General features: G+C 39.5%; 1 protein-coding gene across 2 annotated transcripts in view; it reads right to left on the bottom strand.

Annotated features, from left to right (window-relative positions):
* ARMC10 (armadillo repeat containing 10) overlaps positions 1-24,057 on the bottom strand; it is a 36,549-nt gene that overhangs the window by 5,220 nt on the left and 7,272 nt on the right. Inside the window, exons 2-4 of one of the 2 annotated variants that reach the window (XM_027123835.1) lie at positions 14,574-14,722; positions 12,137-12,271; positions 8,796-8,972 (exon numbers count right to left, since the gene is read on the bottom strand). In XM_027123835.1, the coding sequence (XP_026979636.1) occupies positions 8,796-8,972; positions 12,137-12,271; positions 14,574-14,722 (461 nt within the window). The remainder of the gene's footprint in view (positions 1-8,795; positions 8,973-12,136; positions 12,272-14,573; positions 14,723-24,057) is intronic. The other variant, XM_027123836.1, reaches the window with a different exon arrangement.

Below are 24,057 nucleotides of genomic sequence, written 5' to 3'. Positions count from 1 at the left end.
GACGCGGAGATCACCTTCCTCCCCACAGATACACCAGAAATACATCTACACGTGGAACAACTCCTACAGAACACCTACTGAACGCTGGCAGAAGACCTCAGACCTCCCAAAAGGCAAGAAACTCCCCACGTACCTGGGTAGGGCAAAAGAAAAAAAAAGAAAAAACAGAGACAAAAGAATAGGGACGGCACCTGCACCAGTGGGAGGGAGCTGTGAAGGAGGAAAAGTTTCCACACACTAGGAAGCCCCTTCGCGGGCGGAGACTGCGGGGGGCGGAGGGGGGGAGCTTCGAAGCCGCGGAGGAGTGCACAGCAACGGGTGCGGAGGGCAAAGCAGGGAGATTCCCGCACAGAGGATTGGTGCCGACCGGCACTCACCAGCCCGAGAGGCTTGTCTGCTCACCCGCCGGGGCGGACGGGGCTGCGATCTGAGGCTCTGAGGCTCGGGTTTCGGTTTCGGACGGAGCGCAGGGAGAGGACTGGGGTTGGCGGCTTGAACATAGCCTGAAGGGGTTAGTGCACCACGGCTAGCCGGGAGGGAGTCCGGGGAAAAGTCTGCACCTGCCGAAGAGGCAAGAGACTTTTTCTTCCCTCTTTGTTTCCTGGGGCGTGAGGAGAGGAGTTTAAGAACGCTGCTTGAGGGAACTCCGGAGACGGGCACGAGCCGCGGCTAAAAGCGCGAACCCCAGAGACGGGCGCGAGCCGCGGCTAAAAGCGCGGACCCCAGAGACGGGCGCAAGCCGCGGCTAAAAGCGCGGACCCCAGAGACGGGCGGGAGACGCTAAGGCTGCTGCTGCCGCCACCGAGGGGCCTGGGTGCGAGCACAGGTCACTCTCCACACCCCTCTTCCGCGGAGCCTGTGCAGCCCGCCATTGCCAGGTTCCCGGGATCCAGGGACAACTTCCCCGGGAGAACGCACAGCGCGCCTCAGGCTGGTGCAAAGTCATGCCAGCCTTTGCCGCCGCAGGCCCGCCCCGCACTCCGGGCCCCTCCCTCCCCGCCGGCCTGAGTGCGCCAGAGCCCCCGAATCAGCGGCTCTTTTAACCCCGTCCTGTCTGAGCAAAAAACAGACGCCCTCCAGCGACCTACACGCAGTGGCAGGGCCAAATCCAAAGCTGAGCCCCTGGGAGCTGTGAGAAGAAGAGAAAGGGAAATCTCTCCCAGCAGCCTCAGAAGCAGCGGATTAAAGCTCCACAATCAACTTGATATACCCTGCATCTGTGGAATACCTGAATAGACAACCAATCATCCCAAATTAAGGAAGTGGACTTTAGGAGCAAGATCTATGATTTTTTTCCCTTTTCCTCTTTTTGTGAATGTATATGTGTATGCTTCTGTGTGAGATCTTGTCTGTATAGTCTTGCTTCCACCATTTGTCCTAGGGTTCTCTCCGTCCATGGTTTTTTTAAAAAATTTTTTTCTTAATAATCAACTTTAATTTTAATAACGTTAGTATACTTTACCTTCGTTCTTTCTTTCTTTCTTTCCTTCCTTCCTTCCCTCCTTTAGACAACGAATCATCCCAAATTGAGGAGGTGGTCTCTGACAGCAAGATTTATGATTTTTCCCCATCTACCTCTTTTAGTGAGGGTGTATGTGCATGCTTCTGTGTAAGATTTTGTCTGTATAGCTTTGCTTCCAACATTTGTCCTAAGGTTCTATCCGTCCTTTTTTTTTTTCTAAATAAGAATTTTTAAATTCAATAACTTTATTATACTTTATTTTATTTTTACTGTATCTTCTTTCTTTTTTCCTTCTTTCCCTCCTTCCTTCCTTCCTCCCTCCCTCCCTCCTTTCTTTCCTTCTTGCCTTCTTTCCTTCTTTGCTTCTTTCTTTCTTCCTTCCTTCCTACCCTCCTTTCCTTCTTTCTTTCCTCATACTTCTACTAATTCCCTCTACTTTTTCTCCCTTTTATTCTGAGCCGTGTGGATGAAAAGCTCTTGGTGCTCCAGCCAGGAGGCAGGGCTCTGCCTCTGAGGTAGGAGAGCCAACTTCAGGACACTGGTCAACAAGAGACCTCCCAGCTCCACATAATATCAAACGGCGAAAATCTCCCAGAGACCTCCATCTTAACACCAGCACCCAGCTTCACTCAACGACCAGCAAGCCACAGTGCTGGACAACCTATGCCAAACAACTAGCAAAACAGGAACACAACCCCACCCATTAGCAGAGAGGCTGCCTAAAATCATAATAAGGCCACAGACACCCCAAAACACACCACCAGACGTGGACCTGCCCACTAGAGAGACAAGATCCAGCCTCATCCACCACAACACAGGCACTAGTCCCCTCCACCAGGAAGCCTACACAACCCACTGAACCAACCTTAGCCACTGGAGACAGACATCAAAAACAGCAGGAACTACAAACCTGCAGCCTGCAAAAAGGAGACCCCAAACACAGTAAGATAAGCAAAATGAGAAGACAGAAAAACACACAGCAGATAAAGGAGCAAGATAAAAATGCACCAGACCTAACAAATGAAGAGGAAATAGGCAGTCTACCTGAAAAAGAATTCAGAATAATGATAGTAAGGATGATCCAAAATCTTGGAGATAGAATGGACAAAATGCAAGATCAGTTAACAAGGGCCTAGAAGAACTAAAGATGAAACAAGCAACAATGAACAACACAATAAATGAAATTAAAAGTACTCTAGATGGGATCAATAGCAGAATAACTGAGGCAGAAGAACGGATAAGTGACCTGGAAGATAAAATAGTGGAAATAACTACTGCAGAGCAGAATAAAGAAAAAAGAATGAAAAGAACTGAGGACAGTCTCAGAGACCTCTGGGACAACATTAAACGCACCAACATTCGAATTATAGGGGTTCCAGAAGAGGAAGAGAAAAAGAAAGGGACTGAGAAAATATTTGAAGAGATTATAGTTGAAAACTTCCCTAATATGGGAAAGGAAATAGTTAATCAAGTCCAGGAAGCACAGAGAGTGCCATACAGGATAAATACAAGGAGAAATACACCAAGACACATATTAATCAAACTGTCAAAAACTAAATACAAAGAAAGCATATTAAAAGCAGCAAGGGAAAAACAACAAATAACACATAAGGGAATCCCCATAAGGTTAACAGCTGATCTCTCAGCAGAAACACTACAAGCCAGAAGGGAGTGGCAGGACATACTGAAAGTGATGAAGGAGAAAAACCTGCAGCCAAGACTACTCTACCCAGCAAGGATCTCATTCAGATTTGATGGAGAAATTAAAACCTTTACAGACAAGCAAAAGCTGAGAGAGTTCAGTACCACCAAACCAGCTTTACAACAAATGCTAAAGGATCTTCTCTAGGCAAGAAACACAAGAGAAGGAAAAGACCTATAATAACGAACCCAAAACAATTTAGAAAATGGGAACAGGAACATACATCTCGATAATTACCTTAAATGTAAATGGACTAAATGCTCCCACCAAAAGACACAGATTAGCTGAATGGATACAAAAACAAGACCCTTATATATGCTGTCTACAAGAGACCCACTTCAGACCTAGAGACACATACAGACTGAAAGTAAGGGGATGGAAAAAGATAATTCCATGCAAATGGAAACCAAAAGAAAGCTGGAGTAGCAATTCTCATATCAGACAAAATAGACTTTAAAATAAAGACTATTAGAAGAGACAAAGAAGGACACTACATAATGATCAAGGGATCAATCCAAGAAGAAGATATAACAATTGTAAATATTTATGCACCCAACGTAGGAGCACCTCAGTACATAAGGCAAATACTAACAGCCATAAAAGGGGAAATCGACAGTAACACATTCATAGTAGGGGACTTTAACACCCCACTTTCACCAATGGACAGATCATCCAAAATGAAAATAAATAAGGAAACACAGCTTTAAATGATACATTAAACAAGATGGACTTAATTGATATTTATAGGACACTCCATCCAAAAACAACAGAATACACATTTTTCTCAAGTGCTCATGGAACATTCTCCAGGATAGATCATATCTTGGGTCACAAATCAAGCCTTGGTAAATTTAAGAAAATTGAAATTGTATCAAGTATCTTTTCTGACCACAACGCCATGAGACTAGATATCAATTACAGGAAAAGATCTGTAAAAAATACAAACACATGGAGGCTAAACAATACACTACTTAATAATGAAGTGATCACTGAAGAAATCAAAGAGGAAATCAAAAAATACCTAGAAACAAATGACAATGGAGACACAACGACCCAAAACTTGTGGGATGCAGCAAAAGCAGTTCTAAGGGGGAAGTTTATAGCAATACAAGCCCACCTTAAGAAGCAGGAAACATCTAGAATAAACAACCTAACCTTGCACCTCAAGCAATTAGAGAAGGAAGAACAAAAAACCCCCAAAGCTAGCAGAAGGAAAGAAATCATAAAAATCAGATCAGAAATAAATGAAAAAGAAATGAAGGAAACGATAGCAAAGATCAATAAAACTAAAAGCTGGTTCTTTGAGAAGATAAACAAAATAGATAAACCACTAGCCAGACTCATCAAGAAAAAAAGGGAGAAGACTCAAATCAATAGAATTAGAAATGAAAAAGGAGAGGTAACAACTGACACTGCAGAAATAAAAGAGATCATGAGAGATTACTACAAGCAACTCTATGCCAATAAAATGGACAATCTGGAAGAAATGGACAAATTCTTAGAAATGCACAACCTGCCAAGACTGTATCAGGAAGAAATAGAAAATATGAACAGACCAATCACAAGCACTGAAATTGAAACTGTGATTAAAAATCTTCCAACACAGAAAAGCCCAGGACCAGATGGCTTCACAGGTGAATTCTATCAAACATTTAGAGAAGAGCTAACACCTATCCTTCTCAAACTCTTCCAAAATATAGCAGAGGGAGGAACACTCCCAAACTCCTTCTACGAGGCCACCATCACCTTGATACCAAAACCAGACAAGGATGTCACAAAGAAAGAAAACTACAGGCCAATATCACTGATGAACATAGATGCAAAAATCCTCAACAAAATACTAGCAAACAGAATCCAACAGCACATTAAACGGATCATACACCATGAGCAAGTGGGGTTTATTCCAGGAATGCAAGGATTCTTCAATATACGCAAATCTATCAATGTGATAAACCATATTAACAAATTGAAGGAGAAAAACCATATGATCATCTCAACAGATGCAGAGAAAGCTTTAGACAAAATTCAACACCCATTTATGATAAAAACCCTGCAGAAAGTAGGCATAGAGGGAACTTTCCTCAACATAATAAAGGCCATATATGACAAGCCCACAGCAAACATCATCCTCAATGGTGAAAAACTGAAAGCATTTCCACTAAGATCAGGAACAAGACAAGGTTGCCCACTCTCACCACTCTTTTTCAACATAGTTTTGGAAGTTTTAGCCACAGCAATCAGAGAAGAAAAGGAAATAAAAGGAATCCAAATCGGAAAAGAAGAAGTAAAGCTGTCACTGTTTGCAGATGACATGACCCTATACATAGAGAACCCTAAAGATGCTACCAGAAAACTACTAGAGCTAATCAATGAATCTGGTAAAGTGGCAGGATACAAAATTAATGCACAGAAATCTCTGGCATTCCTATATACTAATGATGAAAAATCTGAAAGTGAAATCAAGAAAACACTCCCATTCACCACTGCAACAAAAAGAATAAAATATCTAGGAATAAACCTACCTAAGGAGACAAAAGGCCTGTATGCAGAAAATTATAAGACACTGATGAAAGAAATTAAAGATGATACAAACAGATGGAGAGATATACCATGTTCTTGGATTGGAAGAATCAACATTGTGACAATGACTCTACTACCCAAAGCAATCTATAGATTCAATGCAATCCCTATCAACCTACCACTGGCATTTTTCACAGAACTAGAACAAAAAATTTTGCAATTTGTATGGAAACACAAAAGACCCCGAATAGCCAAAGCAATCTTGAGAACGAAAAAAGGAACTGGAGGAATCAGGCTCCCTGACTTCAGACTATACTACAAAGCTACAGTTATCAAGACGGTATGGTACTGGCACAAAAACAGAAAGATAGATCAATGGAACAGGATAGAAAGCCCAGAGATAAACCCATGCACATATGGACACCTTATCTTTGATAAAGGTGGCAGGAATGTACAGTGGAGAAAGGACAGCCTCTTCAATAAGTGGTGCTGGGAAAACTGGACAGGTACATGTAAAAGTATGAGATTAGATCACTCCCTAACACCATACACAAAAATAAGCTCAAAATGGATTAAAGACCTAAATATAAGGCCAGAAACTATCAAACTCTTAGAGGAAAACATAGGCAGAACACTCTATGACATAAATCACAGCAAGATCCTTTCTGACCCACCTCCTAGAGTAATGGAAATAAAAACAAAAATAAACAAATGGTACCTAATGAAACTTCAAAGCTTTTGCACAGCAAAGGAAACCATAAACAAGACCAAAAGACAACCCTCAGAATGGGAGAAAATATTTGCAAATGAAGCAACTGACAAAGGATTAATCTCCAAAATATACAAGCAGCTCATGCAGCTCAATAACAAAAAAACAAACAACCCAATCCAAAAATGGGCAGAAGACCTAAACAGACATTTCTCCAAAGAAGATATACAGACTGCCAACAAACACATGAAAGAATGCTCAACATCATTAATCATTAGAGAAATGCAAATCAAAAACTACAATGAGATATCATCTCACACCAGTCAGAATGGCCATCATCAAAAAATCTAGAAACAATAAATGCTGGAGAGGGTGTGAAGAAAAGGGAACACTCTTGCACTGCTGGTGGGAATGTGAATTGGTTCAGCCACTATGGAGAACAGTATGGAGGTTCCTTAAAAAACTACAAATAGAACTACCATATGACCCAGCAATCCCACTACTGGGCATATACTCTGAGAAAACCGAAATTCAAAAAGAGTCATGTACCAAAATGTTCATTGCAGCTCTATTTACAATAGCCCGGAGATGGAAACAACCTAAGTGCCCATCATCGGATGAATGGATAAAGAAGATGTGGCACATATATACAATGGAATATTACTCAGCCATAAAAAGAAACGAAATTGAGCTATTTGTAATGAGGTGGATAGACCTAGAGTCTGTCATACAGAGTGAAGTAAGTCAGAAAGAAAAAGACAAATACCGTATGCTAACACATATATATGGAATTTAAGAAAAAAAAATGTCATGAAGAACCTAGGGGTAAGGCAGGAATAAAGACGCAGACCTCCTAGAGAACGGACTTGAGGTTATGAGGAGGGGGAAGGGTGAGCTGTGACAGGGCGAGAGAGAGTCATGGACATATACACACTAACAAACGTAGTAAGGTAGATAGCTAGTGGGAAGCAGCCGCATGGCACAGGGATATTGGCTCGGTGCTTTTTGACAGCCTGGAGGGGTGGGATAGGGAGGGTGGGAGGGAGGGAGACGCAAGAGGGAAGAGATATGGGAACATATGTATAACTGATTCACTTTGTTATAAAGCAGAAACTAACACACCATTGTAAAGCAATTATACCCCAATAAAGATGTTAAAAAATATATATATATATAAACCATCTCTGAGACAGATATATACAGCCCCAAGGCCAGAGGTACTTGGCTCTGAATACAACGTGCCTCTGAGGTTTTGGGCAAAGTAGCTGCAGAGAGAACAGAAGAGTTTCCAACAGCTCCAATGCCATGCGGTAGAGAGAATGCAGTTTCTATGGGGTCAAGGGCTGGAAGTTACCTTGCTCCCCTGGAGAGAGGGGTGTTGACGGGTGTGTGCATTTGGAAATTGCCTATGGATGGAGCATTATTCCTAAAATATTGCTAATACAATTATTACATTTAATTTTGAGTGCCTTCGGGTACATCTTGGACCAGATCTAAGTAAGTCTGGCTACCTGAAATGTGGAAAACCCATATAAAAACATCTCAGAACAAATTTTAAAAGGACTATAGTAAGGCTCTGCTGTAATCACAATTTGATAACCTCAGAAGTAACTTCAGTGAACTTGATTATCTGGAGTTTGGCTTCACATTTAGTCCTTCTAAAATGCTCATGCATTTTTTTCAACTCTGCCAGAGAACACAGACCAATACAGTAAAACACTGATGAACAACTGACTCAACTAATTAGAGCCTTTGATTACTCTACCTTCTGTTTTTATGGTATTTCTTGAAAAGTGGTGCTTGGTAAGAATGCACACCAATATGAGGGCTTTACTCAAGCAGTTTTCACAGGGTGTCCCAGTTAATTCAGCTCCAACTCTGTTGCCTCCTACATCTATTGATACATAACAGGTCAAAGTGGAGCACTGAGACATGCATTACTGAAACTTAAAAGTATCAGTGTCGGAAAGATTTTACAACACACAATGGTCGAATCAAAAAAAAAAGTTCTGTTAACCCTGAGGTAAGCAAAAAACTCAATTACCCAGCACTGTCACTCAAAGACTTCTTTGAATCACAATGGTCCTGTATCTGGTGCGGGTGAAGCTAGCTATTTCACTTCAGTAAAAGGTAAACTGATTTTCAGAAAACCAAATGAATACCCATCTATTGATAAGTGAAACAACAGATTATTTTCACAAGTTAACTTTGAAATTCAACATTAGGGTATAAAAATAATATACTTTCTTGCGCCCATGTAAGGGTTTTTAGTAAACTTTGAACTTTCTGTTTTGAGGAGTATCAACTTAAGACGGGTGACTTGTAAACTGAATTCCAATCTTAATAAACTGGATGCAATAGCTGTTTGTATTGCAAGTAATGACCAACCACTTCCTTCATACCTTGGTGCTTCCGTTTCCCGTGAGCAACAAGTGGAACAGGTCTGTAATGTAACTGCTAAGCACGTGCTGGTGGTCATTGGTCACTGTCATGTTTGTTAACAACCGCAGTCCGGCCAGCTGCACAGCGGAGTTCAGGGGGCCGGAGAAGACATCCTCAGAGACTTGACTGACGTACACCTGAAGGCGGGGAAAAAGTGAGCATCTTAGGATCTCCAAAATTTTTCTATTGAACCGTAACTTTTCTGCACAGCAGAACAGGGTGATTGTTCAGGATGAGACTTGCTCCTTAGGAAAGATGGTATTTGTATCCAGCCCTCAAACTTGGGTGACTTTTTTTTTTTTTTAAGCTGCCCTTGTTAATGGGAGGCACGGAGCATTTTACAGATATACCTCACTTCAGCCCTGAGACAACTCTAATGAGGCAGTGTTATTATGGCCATTTTACTGACAAGGACTTTAAACTCTTCCAGGAGCTTGGACCCCCTGCCCAATGTAACGAGCTGGTGGAGCAGTGTCCAACCCCAGAGACCATGCTCCCAACACCAGTGGGGGGCCTCCCAACCCAGTCTGCCTTTCTGTGTCTGGGCACACTTGGATGAGGAAGAAGACCTGTAGGGCCATTTTGTACCATGGTTAAGTACCTGAACAGTAGGATCTAGGGGTGATACCATGTTAGAAGTAAAGAATGGGGGAGACACAAAGTCAAATAGAACTTTTCTTTAGAGTTCTTTCCTTCAAAAGTAAGCAGAAGGCTTCCCTGGTGGCGCAGTGGTTAAGAATCCGCCTGCCAATGCAAGGGACACGGGTTCAAGCCCTGGTCCAGGAAGATCCCACATGCTGCGGAGCAACTAAGCCTGTGCGCCACAACTACTGAGTCTGCGCTCTAGAGCCCACGCACCACAACTACTGAGCCCACGTGCCACAACTATCGAAGCCCGCGCACCTAGAGCCCGTGCTCCGCAACAAGAGAAGCCTCGACAATGAGAAGCCCGCGCACCGCAACGAAGTGTAGCCCCCGCTCACAGCAACTAGAGAAAAGCCTGCGCACAGCAACTAAGACCCAACACAGCCAAAAATAAATAAATTAATTAATTAAAAAAAAAAAAAAAGCAGAGGCAAACTCTATTTGGCCCAAGGTTCTTATTTACCGAGGTATATGTATATGAACTACTCTTTTATAATATTGTAAACCGCCACTGGCAAAAAGTAATGCAATGCCAGTAGTACTCCTATTTCACACATGACAGATCTAAACTAAACCCAGGGTGATGGAAATTTTTCTGAAACTCTATTTTCTATGTTTGGCCATGATCTCTCCAGCTTGGAAAAATTATGTCTCACAAATAATTGGTATTCACCTAAGTCTGAACTCCACCAAACATTCTAATTGGTAAGAAAAATTCCCTAATATAAAATGCTAAGGAATTACCAACTGTCCCATAAGCCAGTATTAACTTTTAAAAATATCCAAATGTATTCATGTTACCTAATGGCAGTAAAGCAAAGAGAGATTACAATATTAATCTGGTTTCAAGATCTAAATGATATTTACAAATCAATCTGGCTGTCCTGGGTCACCATTTCATTATACATCCATCCTTTTAAAAAATGGCATTTCCTTAGAATCATTATAAATCATGTATTTTCACAGGATGCTCATGTCTTTCAAAGCATTTCCTAAAATGTGCTGAGCATTTACATCCTTATTAGCTCTGAATCTTTTCTCCATTTCCGTTCTAGCAACAAGATTACCAAATGGGCCAGCTCAGTTATTCCTGGAGCTGTGCCCACCTCACCTTGTTCCTTTCTCTTGTGATTCCCTCCTTCCCCAACTCTGCCCGTAGAAAGCTTAGACATTCTTAAGAGCCATCTTGGGCTCTACCTTTTACAGAAACTTCTGAATGAAATCTCTCCTTTCTGTGTATTCAATGATATTTTACTTGTATTTTTCCTTAAAGTATTTCATCATGTTCTGCCTTGAATTACAACTATTTGTGGACTTGCCTCATCCCTCCTTCTAGCTTTCTTAAAACAAGAGCTAATCACGTTCATTTCTAAACTCTGTTAACACAGAGCAGGAGCTCAATAAATGTTGAATTAACATAATTTCCTCATTTATTGTGTCTTCCTGCTGATGTTATCTGACTTTGGCCTGGTTCCTTTACCACACTTGGATTAAACTGAACCCCCAATTCAGAAGTCCACTGCACTTCTTATTGGCTGGTTCAGGTCCCTCCTTCTTCTAACTTAGTCTCCATAAAAATAAGCAGAGGGCCTGAACAGACATGTTTCCAAAGACATACAAATGGTCAATAGGTTCATGAAAAGATGTTCAACGTCACTAATCATCAGGGAAATGCAAATCAAAACCACCGTGAGATATCACCTCACACCTAGTAGAGTGGTTATCAAAAAGACAGGAAGTAACAAGTGCTGGCAAGGATGTGGAGAAAAAGGAACCCTTGTGTACTGTTGGTGGTTGGTGCAGCCACTATGGAAACCAGTATGGATATTCTTCAAAAAATTAAAAATAGAACTACCATATGATCCAGTAATCCCACTTCTGGGTATATATCCAAAGAAAACAAAATCACTATCTCAAAGCGACATCTGCACCCCCATGTTCACTGCAGTGTTAGTCACAACAGCCAAGACATAGAAATAACCTAAGTGTTAATCAATGGACAAATGGATAAAGGAAATGTGTGTATATACAATGGAATACTACTCACTATAAAAAAGGAAACCCTGCTATTTGTGAAAAATGGACGGACCTTGAGGGCATTACGTTAAGTGAAATAAGTCTGACAGAGAAGACAAACAATGAGTGATCTTATTTACATGTGGGATCTGAAAAAGCCAAACTCACAGAAACAGAGAGGAGAATGTTCAGGTGAAGGAAATGGGGAGATGTGATCAAAGCAGACAAACCAAGTTATCAGGTGAATAAGCTGTGGAGTCAAATGTACAGCAAGGTGACTATAGTTAACAATACTATATTGTATCCTTGCACGCTGCTAAGAGAGTAGATCTCAGATGTTCTCACCACACACACACATGCATGCACAGGTAATTATGAGGTGATGGAGGTGTCTGCCAATGCTATACAGTAGCGGTCATCATTTTGCAATATATATGTGTATCAAATCATCATGTCGTATACCTTAAACTTATACAATATTTATGTCAATTATATCTCAATAAAGCTGGAAAAAAATAAAAATAATTCTTGGCTATAAAGTTATAAAGTATGGCCTACTAAAATTTCATTACTTACCTTTTTGTTATTTTTCTCTTTCATTTACAGAAATCCTTACCTTTTGTGATTTCAGATAACTTACCTTTATCTTTATTTGATTTTCAACATTCACACTCAGGTTATTCAGTGCATTTAAAGCTTTCTCTTTAATACTCTGGTTGGGATTGTTGATTTTGCTTCCAATGATTGGAATACCACCCAATTCACGAATCGTGACCTAAGAAGGAAAAAACAGGACCATGACTTCAAAATGCACCCCCCTTCATTATATTCTTTGCATCTACAAATACAAATAAAAACTAATGACTCTTTGGAAATACTGTTCCCATATACAACCTCTAATTCCTATTTTTTAAAAAAGTTTACTACCCATAATTTTATAGGTAAAGAAACCAATTGAAAATAAATTATTAATATATGTAATATTTAAACTATAGCATGGAGATATACAATGAAGATTTATATCTACTACAATGATCTCAAAGCAATTTACAAACAAAATTATTTTACTTTGAAATAAGTTATATCTCTATTACAGGCCAATTTGGAAATGCATTAAGATTTAGAACACTATAGTATTGTTTTGCTAAAATGAATACTTTGGAACACTAATCCCTCAAGATTTTAGTAGGTGCTCCATTAAAAAAAAGGGAGCTTTCATGGATAAGTAACTTTGAGAAACTCTGGATATAACAAGACTAAACACGTCTCTTTATTTTGACGCAATCCTATGTTCGTGTGCATTGGAATCTCCGAGAGGGGAGTATTGAATATAGTACTTCTATAAACTTTATCCATAAAGAAGATCATTTTTCAGTTGGGGGAGAGGAAGAAAACTTATTAACATCTTGAAGTATTAAAGTTCCACACAGTTTGGAAATGGTGCCCAAATTTTCAGAGGAAAAATAATCTGGAGATTTCTCACAATCAACTGCAACACTAAATACTACGTGCCTTTGTCCCAACGTTGAAAGAGACATAAACTTTCATTCCTCACAAGAAAAATAAGCTGAAAATGACTCCTGTCAGGCCAAAACATGCCATTCTATCAGAAAAAGAGATAAAGAAGTTTTCCCTCTGCAATTCCAGGTTCTTTCAAAGAACGTGTGGTTACTAGAAAACAGCCCTTTTAAAAAAAAAAAAACAAAAAAAACTGTACTGTTAAAGCAGATGAAGGCATTATAATTGATGACGAGGGACACCAACTCCCATTACTGAAGAAAGTACTTGTTCACCAGTGGCTTCTGACCCCCTCACTCTGACTACAGTTTGTTTCAGAGGAATATAAAACTATGGCATCGGAAATAACCCCAATACAGGCATGCTAATAAGCTAGTCACCATCTGTTGTTTCCGTCTGCCTGGCACCCCTCTTTCTATTGGGGCAGACACAACACCTCCTCTATCCTATATCGTCCCTGGTGGGACTGCTGGTCAATTGTGTTCACACCCATCCCTGTTGTTTTTGGCTGCAGGATGCACATGTGAGCCAGGCCTTGGTAATCATGGTCCAGGGTGCTTTGGCCCAACAATCAATCCAAAGGGTTGGCACTTATCCTAGCAAAGCAACTCCACCTTTCAGATCATAAGCTACAATGATGAAGGCTTGAGAGGCCAGTGGCTTTCTTTCCATCCCTGTGAAGAAAACCTCTTTGTGGCCAGAGAGACAGAGATCAAAACACAAAAAGAAGCAGGGATAAGCAGCCAAAAGACAGAGAAAGAGAAGGTCTGATAATTTTTTCTGTAACCCTGAACTACATTCACACTTGTGCCTGAAACCAATGATACCCTTGGATGTCCAAGTTAACTGAGCTCAATATTTTCCCTTTTTGGTTTGAAATAATTTAAGTTGGGTTCTGTCATTTACAACTGAAATGTGAGTAACAGACAAATATTCCTTGTATCTCCCTATAAATCGCTAGAGCTTTAGAGTAAACCTTGACATGATGGATAAATACGGACTAAAATGAAGTATAAATTCAGAACTGTGCATGCATGACAATGTTAAGAAAGGGCATTAGCTGAAAATAATGACAAAAACTGTTTTACTTTTCTCCATGGGTAGTGGGGGGGAGGAAGCAGAGGCCATTTACATTGGTCCGTGGTTGTCAGCGTGTGGTCTAGGGAGCACCTGCATCAGAACCATCCTCATAAGCCCTGTGTACAATGTAAAACATGTACTTAAATGTCAGATGCTTTTGTTGCTCTACTGCAGCACTGCTGAACTTTAAATAATTAAAAAGGCCACGCAATGCTAAGTGTTGATTAGATACACTTATTACAAATGTGATGCCAGTGACCAACTTCATAAGGATCTTGATCTAGAATCCTATTACTACTCGTATTACTATTAGGCTGTGCTTTTCAGAAGTAAACAAACGTTATTCTGTAGGTATCCATAGCCATACTACATAGATGAAAAAATCGAGGCTCTGAGAGGTTAAGTAACTTATCATGGTCACAATTGGTGCTGGTGTGTGAGAATAGGAGGAACGTGTTTGCAGAGACTAGGGTACTCACTTGGTTGACTGAAAAGGCTGCATTGTTACCCAGAGTGACCAAAGCTCTTTCGATAATGACAGGATCCTCAGTAGACTCAAGCAGGTAAAGGAGTTTCTGAAGTTGTTCAGCATTTAGGATATCATCATATGAGCCATTGGTTAAGTCTTCTGCATAAGAATAAAGTTATTAAAGTTCATTTAAAATCAATATGAGACAAATTTTTTTTACGAACAATACTGAATGCATATTCTGATGCCAGGCACAGTTTTAAGCACTTCAAATGCCTTATCTCATTTAATCTTCAAGTGACCCTTGGCAGAGGATACTATTATAATTCTCAATTTACAGACAGAATACTGAGGCTTATAAACGTTAAGAAATTAGCCAATGGTTACTTTTCTCTTTTAGTAAGGCACTGCATGCCAACAGCATTTTCTGTTTCTTCTTTGTAAAAATCAAGTACACCCATCCAGTGGAGCACTTCCCTACAGACATACATTATTAAGAAACAGAATTTGCATTAGGGAGAACTGTTCTGATCACAGTTTTAAGAGTGCCTCAGGCTGGAGCAAAAGCTATAGGAGTGGTCCAATCATGCTGCTCGTGGGGCGCTTTTGTTTGGTTTATATGAGCAAGGCATGATGACCGAGACGCAAGAACAGCAGTCCACCTGGGGGTGATGATAAAAGCTGTTCTTCTGAGGAATAGGTCAAGTAGTCAAATGCTGGATCTGCTCAGGAACATTTAAAATTTATAGCTCTAACCTTTAAAAAAAAATCCTCTTTATAGAAATCACCACAGGAAAAACAGAAACCATTTGTATAATGCTATAATTGTGTTATAAACATAGAACATGATTCTCTCCAAATTAAACTATGAGAATAGGTCAGACAGGGCAAGTGTCCACAGTACATTGCCCAGGGTGGGGCTGAGGGGGCATTTTATAACAAGAGGTGCTATATGATGTCACAGCTGTGCTTTTTGTTTTTAAAAATGTCTCTCAAATTATTAAAAGTTATCTTTGGATGCTGGGATTATGAATGACTTATTTTCTACCCCTGTGCTCATGAGTACTTTCTGATTTTTTTACAGTAAACATGTATCACTTTATTAAAATAATTGAGTATATTGCTTAAAGAGGAAACACAGACAAATATGAGGTAAACAGACAAGTTTAGATTATGGGAGCCAATAAGTGATATGATGTCCTGAAGAAGCCAAACAAGAAATCAATTATTAGGAAAATCTAAAAGCCAAAAAGCCAGCAGATTCTCACTCCCATGTCTTATAATCAGAACCTCTGTACCATGCTTTTACGCCTGAATCCACTACCTGCCTCATTAACACCTTATAAAAGAATTTCACCCAAAGAATACTTGAAAAGGTAAGTGAAACAATGACAAAAACACAGATTTTTAAAATGGAAAGATTTTTGGGGGGTTCATCCAAACCTCTTATTTTACACACAAAGAAACTGAGACCAGGATCATTTAAGGATTTGCCTAATGTCACAAAGGAGTTAGTAGCAGAGACCAGAGAAATGAAAATACAAAGCTGCAGACAACCACTTAACCTCTTTTGGGTCTCAGTCTTCTCACATGTAAAATAAGGTTGGTCAAACACTATAACTGGTTCCAAAAGTTCCTGTACAGCCCTGAAGTTGTGTAATTTTATACATATACACATGACAGAAATAGGATAAATTTAACCCATTCATACTTCCAAAATATTTCAAAATCCTATAACTTCCTTATATATTTTCCACAAAGTCATTAAAAAGTTTCATAGATACATAAATTAATTATAAATAGCCAAATAAAAATTTACAGGGAAAAGTGTTAAATCATAGATTTTTCACTTGAAGGAAGGAAGTGCAATGTGGTTAAAAGTAAAAGTAAGTTAAAAGTTAAAAGTAAGCCAAGGTTAAGTCTGGTTCAAATTCCAGCTAAGCTATTTACCAGCTGAGAGACTTAACCTCTCCAAGACTCAGTTTCTTCATCTATTACATGGGAGTTAATAATGCCTACCTTAAAGCATTTTTATGTCTTTGGATATATACCCAAGAGTGGAATTGCTGGATCATGTGGTAGTCCCATTTTTACTTTTATGAGGAATGTCCATACTGTTTTCCACAGTGGCTGCACCAATTTACATTCCCACCAACAGTGTATAATGATTCCCTTTCCTCCACATCCTCACCAACATTTGTTATTTGTGGTCTTTTTGATGACAGCATTCTGACAGGTGTGAGGTGATATCTCACTGTGGCTTTGATTGGCATTTCTCTGATCATTAGCAATGCTGAGCATCTTTTCATGTCCCTGTTGCCCATCTACATGTCTTCTTAGGAAAAATATCTGTTCAGGTCTTCTGCCCATTTTCTAACCAGGTTCTTTTTTTGGTATTGAGTTGTATAAGGTGTTTATATATTTTGGATATTAAGTAACCCCTTGTTGGTTGCATCATTTGCAAATATTTTCACCCATTCAGTAAGTTGTGTTTTTGTTTTGCAAATGGATTCCTTTGTTGTGCAAAAGCTTTTCAGTTTAATTAGGTCCTATTTGCTTATTTTTACTTTTGTTTCCTTTGCCTTAGGAGACAGGGTCAAAAAAATATTGCTACGATTTATGTCAAAGAGTGTTCTGCCTATGTTTTCTTCCAGTAGTTTTATACTTTCCAGTCTTACATGTAGGTCTTTGTTCCATTTTGAGTTTATTTTTGCATATGGTATGAGAAAATATTCTAATTTCATGCTTTTAAATGTAGCTGTCCAGTTTTCTAAGCACCACTGATTAAAAAGACTAGCTTTTCCCCATTGTATATTCTTGTCTCCTTTGTTCTAGATTAATTGACCATAAGTTCTTGCTTTATTTCTGAACTATCTATTCTGTTCCATTGATCTATGTGTCTGTTTCTGTGCCAGTACCATACTGTTTTGATAAACGTAGCTTTGCAGTATAGTCTGAAGTCCAGGAGCCTGATTCCTCCAGCTTTATTCTTCTTTCTCAAGATTGTTTTGGCTATTCGGGGTGTTTTGTGTTTCCATAAATATTTTTAAATTATTTGTTCTAGTTTTTGAAAAAATGCCATTGGTATTTTGATAGGGATTGCACTGAATCTGTAGATTGCCTTGAATCTGTAGATTGCCTTGAGAATATGGTCATTTTAACAATATGAATTCTTCCAATCAATGCACAACATATATATCTTTCCATCTATTTGCATCATCTTCAATTTCTTTCATCAGTGTCTTAAAGTTTTCTAGGTATAGGTCTTCTAACTCCTTACGCAGATTTATACTTAGGTATTTTATGCTTTTTGATGTGATGGAAAATGAGATTGTTTCATTAATTTCTCTTTACAATAGTTCGTTGTTAGTGTATAGATATGCAACCAATTTCTGTATAGTAATTTTGCATCTTGCAACTTTTCCAAATTCATTGATGAGCTTTTTGGTGGTGTCTTTGAGATATTCTATGCATAGTATCATGTCATTTGCAAATAGTGACAGTCCTACTTTTTCCTTTCAAATCTGGATTCCTTTTATTTCTTTTTCTTGTCTGATGGCTGTGGCTAGGACGTCCAATACTATGTTGAATAAAAGTGGCAAGAGTGGGCATCCTTATCTTGTTCCTGATCTTAGAGGAAAATGCTTTTTACCACTGAATATCATGTTAGCTATGGGCTTCTCATATACGGCCTTTATTATTATGTTGAGGTATGTTCCATCTATACCAACTTGGTTGAGGGATTTGTTAAAAAAAAAAAAAAAGGATGCTGAATTTGTCAAAACATTTTTGCATCAGTTCAGATGATCATATGATTTTTATTCTACAATTCATTAATGTGGTGTATCACACTGATTCATTTGCCAACATTGAACCATTCTTGCATCCTTGGAATTAATCCCAATTGATCATGGTGTATGATCTTTTTATTGTACTGTTAAATTCAGTTTGCTAATATTTTGTTGAGGACTTTTGTATCTATGTTCAATGATATTGGCCTGCAATTTTCTTTTCTGTGTGATATCTTTGTCTTGTTTTGGCATCAGGGTGATGCTGGCCTCATAGAATGAGTTCAGAAGCATTCCTTCCTCTGCAACTTTTTGGAATAGTTTGAGAAGGACACGTGTTAACACTTCTCTAAATGTTTGGTAGAATTTACCCGTGAAGACATCTGGTCCTGGACTTTTGTTTGTTGGGAGTTTAAAAAACTATTCAATTTCATTACTGGTAATTGGTCTGTTCATGTTTCCTATTTCTTACTGGTTCAGTCTTGGGAGATTGTACATTTCTAGGAATTTGTCCATTCCTTCTAGGTTTTCCATTTTATTGGCATATAGTTGTTCATAGTAGTATTTTATAATCCTTTCTATTTCTGTGGTGTTGGTCCTAACCTCTTTTTCATTTCTGATTTTATTGATTTGGGCCCTCTCTTTTTGTTTTTGTGAGTCTGGCTAAAGGTTTATCAATTTTATCTTACCAAAGAACTAGCTCTCAGTTTCACTGATATTTTCTATTTTTTTTATGAGTCTATTTCATTTATTTCTGCTCTGATCTTTATAATTTCTTTCCTTCTGCTAAGTTTGGGTTTTGTTTGGTCTTCTTTTTCTAGTTCCTTTAAGTGTAAGATTAGGTTATTTGAGAATTTTCTTGTTTCCTGAGGCTGGCCTGTATTGCATAAAATGCCCTCTTAAAACTGCTTTTCCTGGGCTTCCCTGGTGGCGCAGTGGTTGAGAGTCCGCCTGCTGATGCAGGGGACATGGGTTCGTGCCCCGGTCTGGGAAGATCCCACATGCCACAGAGCGGCTAGGCCCGTGAGCCATGGCCACTGAGCCTGTGCGTCCGGAGCCTGTGCTCCACAATGGGAGAGGCCACAACAGTGAGAGGCCTGCGTACCACAAAAAAATAAATAAATAAATAAATAAAACAACAAAAAAAAACTGCTTTTCCTGCATCCCATAGATTCTGGATCTTTGTGTTTCTGTTTTCATTTGTCTCCAGTATTTTTTACTTTCTTCTTTGATTTCTTCAGTGATCTACTGGTTGTTCAACAGCATATGTTTTAGCCTCCAAGTATTTGTTTTTTGCAGTTTTTTCCTTGTAGTTAATTTCTAGTTTCATACTATTGTGGTTGGAAAAGACGGTTGATATAACTTCAATTTTCTTAAATTTACTGAGACTTTTTTTTGTGGCCTAGCATGTGATCTACCCTGAAAAATGGTCCATGTGCACTTGAAAAGAATGTGTATTCTGCTGCTTTTGGATGGAATGTTTTATATATATCTAATAGTTCTATCTGGTATAATGTGTCATTTAAAGCCACTGTTTCCTTATTCATTCTCTGTCTGTATGATCTGTCCACTGATGTAAGTGGTGTGTTAAAGTCCCAAACTATTATTGTGTTACTATCGATTTCTCCCTTTATGTCTCTTAATATCTGCTATGTACTTACGTGGTCCTATGATGGGTGCACATATGTTTAAAATTGTTACATCTTCTTCTTGATTCTATTATAGATTTCTGGTTTGTAGTTACCATGACTCATATATAGCAATACATATATATATACATACACACACACACATATGTATGTATGTGATTGTTTTAAGTTGCTGATCTCTTCATTTCAAACACATTTTAACAACCCTGCATTTTTACTCCCCCCATGCCCATGACTACTGTTTTTGACATCATATTTTACATCTTTTTGTTTTGTGTATCTCTTTACTTATTGTGGATATAGACGATTTCACTACTTTTGTCTTTTACCCTTCCTACTAGCTTGGCACGCAGTTGATTTACTACCTTTACTGTATATTTACCTTTACTAATGACATTTTTCCTTTTGTAATTTTCACGTTTCTAGTTGTGCCTTTTTCCTTTCCACTTAAAGTCATTTTAACAATTCTTGTAGAGGTGATGGGAGACAAGATGGCGGAGTAGAAGGACTTGAGCTCACCTTCTCTTACAAAAACACCAAAAACACAACTAACTGCCAAATAACCATGTTTTTTGTTCAAGTCAACAAAAAAAAGACTTGAACCTACCAAAAAAGATATTCTGCACCGAAAAACAAAGAAGAAGCCACAACAAGACAGTAGGAGGAGCGCTTCTGTTATATAATCAAATCCCATACCTGCCAAGTGGGTGACCCACAAACTGAAAAATAATTATATCACAGAGGTTCTCCCACAGGAACTAAGAGTTCTGAGCCCCTCATGAGGCTCCCCAGCCTGAGGGTCTGGAATTGGGAGTAGGAGACTTCAGAGCATTTGGCTTTGAGGGTCAGTGAGGCTTGAGTGCGGGACTCCACAGGACTGGGGGAAACAGAGACTCCACTCTTAGAGGGTGCACACAAGGTTTCATGTGCACTGGGACCCAGGGTAAAGCAGTGAGTCCACAGAAGCCTGGACCAGACCCACCTGCGGATCTCAGAGGGACTCCTGGGGAGGTGGGGGTTGGCTGTGGCCCAATACAGGGGCAACGTCACTGGTGGCGGAGGCCCCTAGGAAATACTCCTCAGTGTGAGCTCTCCTGGAGGTCACCATTTTGGCACCGAGACCTGGCCCCATCCAACAGCCTGCAGACTCCAGTGCTGGGATGCCTCAGGCCAAACAACCAACAGGGTGGGAACACAGCCCGACCCATCAGCAGACAGGTGCCTAAAGTTGTCTTGAGCCCAGAGCCACTTCTAGACATGCCACTTGACATGGCACTGTCCACCAGAAGGACGAGACCCAGCTCCACTCACCAGTGGGCAGACACGAGTCCCTCTCACAAGGAAGCCTGCACAAGCTCCCGGACCAACCTCACCCACCAGAGGGCAGACATCAAAAGCAAGAAGAACTACAATCCTGCAGCCTGCAGAACAGAGCCCACAAACCCAGAAAGTTAGAAAAAAAAATGAGATGGCAGAGAAATATGTTCCAGACGATGGAACAAGATAAAACCCCAGAAGAACAAATAATTGAAGTGGATATAGGCAATCTGCCTGAAAAATAATTCAGAACAATGATAGTAAAGATGATCCAAGATCTCGCAAAAAAACAATGGAGGCACAGACTGAGAAGATACAAGAAATGTTAAACAAAGAGTTAGAAGATTTAAAGAACAGAGATGGGGCTTCCCTGGTGGCGCAGTGGTTGAGAATCCACCTGCCGATGGAGGGGACACGGGTTTGTGCCCTGATCCGGGAAGATCCCACATGCTGCGGAGCGGCTGGGCCTGTAAGCCATGGCCGCTGAAGCTGTGCGTCCGGAGCCTGTGCTCCACAACGGGAGAGGCCACAACAGTGAGAGGCCCACGTACTGCAAAAAAAAAAAAGAAAAAGAACAGAGATGAACAATACAATAACTGAAATGAAAAATACACTAGAAGGAATCAGTAGCAGAATAAATGGCACAAAAGAATGAATAAGTGAGCTGGAAGACAGATTGGTGGAAATCACTGCTGCAGAACAGGACAAAGAAAAAACAAAAGAAACGAGGACAGTCTAAGAGACTTCTGGAACAACATTAAAGGCACCAACATTCACGTTATAGGGGTCCCAGAAAGAGAAGAGAGAAAGGACCTGAGAAAATATTTGAAGAGATAGTAACTGAAAATTTCCCTAACATGGGAACGGAAACACTCAAGTCCAGGAAGCGCAAAGAGTCCCATACAGGATAAACCCAAGGAGGAACAGGCTGAGACACATATTAAACAAACTGACAAAAATTAAAGACAAAGAGAAAACATGAAGAGCAGTAAGAGAAAAGCAACAAATAACATACAAGGGAATCCCCATAAGGTTATCAGCTGATTTTTCGGCAGAAACTCTGCAGGCCAGAAGGAAGTGGTACAATGTATTTAAAATGATGAAAGGAAAAACCTACATCCAAGAATACTCTACCCAGCAAGGCTTTCGTTTGGATTTGACAGAGAAATCAAAAAGCTTTACAGACAAGCAAAAGTTAAGGGAATTCAGCATCACCAAACCAGCGTTACAACAGATGCTAAAGGAACTTCTCTAGGCAAAAAAGAAAACTGAAAAAGGAGAAGTTACAACAGACACCACAGAAATACAAAGCATCCTAAGAGACTACTACAAGCAACTCTATGCCAATAAAATGGACAACCTGGAAGAAATGAACAAATTCTTAGAAAGGTATAAGCTTCCAAGACTGAACCAGGAAGAAATAGAAAATATGAACAAACCAATCACAAGTAATGAAATTGAAACTGTGATTTAAAACCTTCCAACAAACAAAAGTCCAGGACCAGATGGCTTCACAGGTGAATTCTATCAAACATTCAGAGAAGACCTAACACCCATCCTTCTCAAACTCTTCCAAAAAAATCGCAGAAGAAGGAACACTCCCAAACTCATTCTATGAGGCCACCATCACCCTGATACCAAAACCAGACAAAGATACTACAAAAAAAGAAAATTACAGACCAATATAACTGGTGAATATAGGTGCAAAAATCCTCAACAAAATACTAGCAAACAGAATCCAACAATACATTAAAACAATCATACACCACGATCAAGTGGGATTTATCCCAGCGATGCAAGGATTCTTCAATATACGCAAATCAATCAATGTGATACACCATATTAACTAATTGAAGAATAAAAACCATATGATCATCTCAATAGATGCAGAAAAAGCTTTTGACAACATTCAACACCCATTTATGATAAAAACTCTCCAGAAAGTGAGCATAGAGGGAACTTACCTCAACATAAAAAAGGCCATATACAACAAACCCACAGCAAACATCATTCTCAATGGTGAAAAACTGAAAGCATTTCCTCGAAGATCAGGAACAAGACAAGGATGTCCACTTTCACCACTATTATTCAACATAGTTTTGGAAGTCCTAGCCATGGCAATCAGAGAAGAAAAAGACATAAAAGGAATACAAATTGGAAAAGAAGAAGTAAAACTGTCACTGTTTGCAGATGACATGATACTATACATAGAGAATCCTAAAAATGCCACCAGAAAACTACTAGAGCTAATCAATGAATCTGGTAAAGTTGCAGGATACAAAATTAATGCACAGAAATCTCTTGCATTCCTATACACTAATGATGAAAAATCTGAAAGAGAAATTATGGAAACACTCCCATTCACCACTGCAACAAAAAGAATAAAACACCTAGGAATAAACCTACCTAGGGAGACAAAAGACCTGTATGCAGAAAACTATAAGACACTGATGAAAGAAATTAAAGATGTTACCAACAGATGGAGAGATATACCATGTCCTTGAATTTGAAGAATCAATATTGTGAAAATGACTATACTACCCAAAGCAATCTACAGATTCAATGCAATCCCTATCAAATTACCAATGGCATTTTTTATGGAACTAGAAAAAATCATCTTGAAATCTGTATGGAGACACAAAAGACCCCAAATAGCCAAAGCAGTCTTGAGGGAAAAAAACGGAGCTGGAAGAATCAGACTCCCTGACTTCACAGTATACTACAAAGCTACAGTAATCAA

The sequence above is a fragment of the Aethalodelphis obliquidens genome, unplaced genomic scaffold (genome assembly GCF_003676395.1).
Source record: "Aethalodelphis obliquidens isolate GAN/ISIS:26980383/991018 unplaced genomic scaffold, ASM367639v1 scaffold27, whole genome shotgun sequence".
In the NCBI taxonomy this organism is placed as follows: domain Eukaryota; kingdom Metazoa; phylum Chordata; class Mammalia; order Artiodactyla; family Delphinidae; genus Aethalodelphis; species Aethalodelphis obliquidens.
Note: the sequence above shows the minus strand (reverse complement) of the source record. Positions and strands in the feature narration are given on the sequence as shown.